We start from the raw sequence: 838 nt of genomic DNA on the forward strand, positions 1-838 counted from the left end.
CTGCTGCTGCAGGGCGAACGAAGGTGACTTTCGACTTCGAGGGACGGCGCGTAGTTGCTGAAGAGTCGACGCTGCCGCAAGAGGCGGAGGCGCTGCTGCGGGCCTTTGACGAGCGCTGCGCAGAGCAGAACATGCAGGAGCAGCAGCAGCAGCAGCAGCAGCAGCAGCAGCAGCAGGTGGACTCCGACGAGGACGAGCTGTGGGGTGGTAAAGGCCCTGCTGCTGCGGCTTCACAAGGGGCCCCCGGGATGTCCCACACGGCGCTCATGAAGCAGCACAAGCAGCAGCAGCAGTGGCCAGAGCCCCAGGCGAAGCTGCAGCAGCAGCAGCAGCAGAATTCCCCCTCTACAGCGTGGCCCTCCCTAGAGGCGGACGCGTCCCAGCAGCAGCAGCAGCAGCAGGAGCAGCAGGAAGAGCCCCCGCCCTTCTGCCGCAAGACGCCCACAGAGCAGCTGCAGGAGGCCTGGGATGATATGGTGAAGCGGGAAGCAGCAGCAGCAGCAGCAGAAGCAGCAGCAGGACATACATATGGCATTGCTGATGCTTCTCTTTCGGGCTTCGCAAGTGTTTTGCTGAAGGACGTGCATGCTGCTGCCAGTCCACAAAGTGCAGCAGCAGAGCAGGCAGCAGCAGAAGCAGCAGCAGCAGCAGCAGCAAGCAGCAAGCCAGGAGCAACAGTCAAGGCGGTGGCAGCAGTCACAGCAAAGGAGGCAGCAGCAACTGCAGCAGCAGCAGCAGCTGATAGAGCCAAAAAAGCAGAGCCTCAAGACAAAAGAAGTGCAGCAGAAACAGTGACAGAAGCAGCAGCAGTCGATGCAGCCGATGCGGGTGGGGCAGA

General features: G+C 61.8%; 1 protein-coding gene across 1 annotated transcript in view; it reads left to right on the forward strand.

The window, feature by feature from the left end:
* The window catches only part of ETH_00036855 (uncharacterized protein), a gene marked incomplete at both ends in the record, with an annotated part of 4426 nt that overhangs the window by 3105 nt on the left and 483 nt on the right, over positions 1-838 (forward strand). Inside the window, one exon of the mRNA XM_013374107.1 lies at positions 13-828. Coding sequence (XP_013229561.1) covers positions 13-828 — 816 coding nt within the window. The remainder of the gene's footprint in view (positions 1-12; positions 829-838) is intronic.

Source organism: Eimeria tenella, genomic scaffold, assembly GCF_000499545.2.
Source record: "Eimeria tenella Houghton genomic scaffold, Eth_scaff1921, whole genome shotgun sequence".
NCBI classification, from domain to species: domain Eukaryota; phylum Apicomplexa; class Conoidasida; order Eucoccidiorida; family Eimeriidae; genus Eimeria; species Eimeria tenella.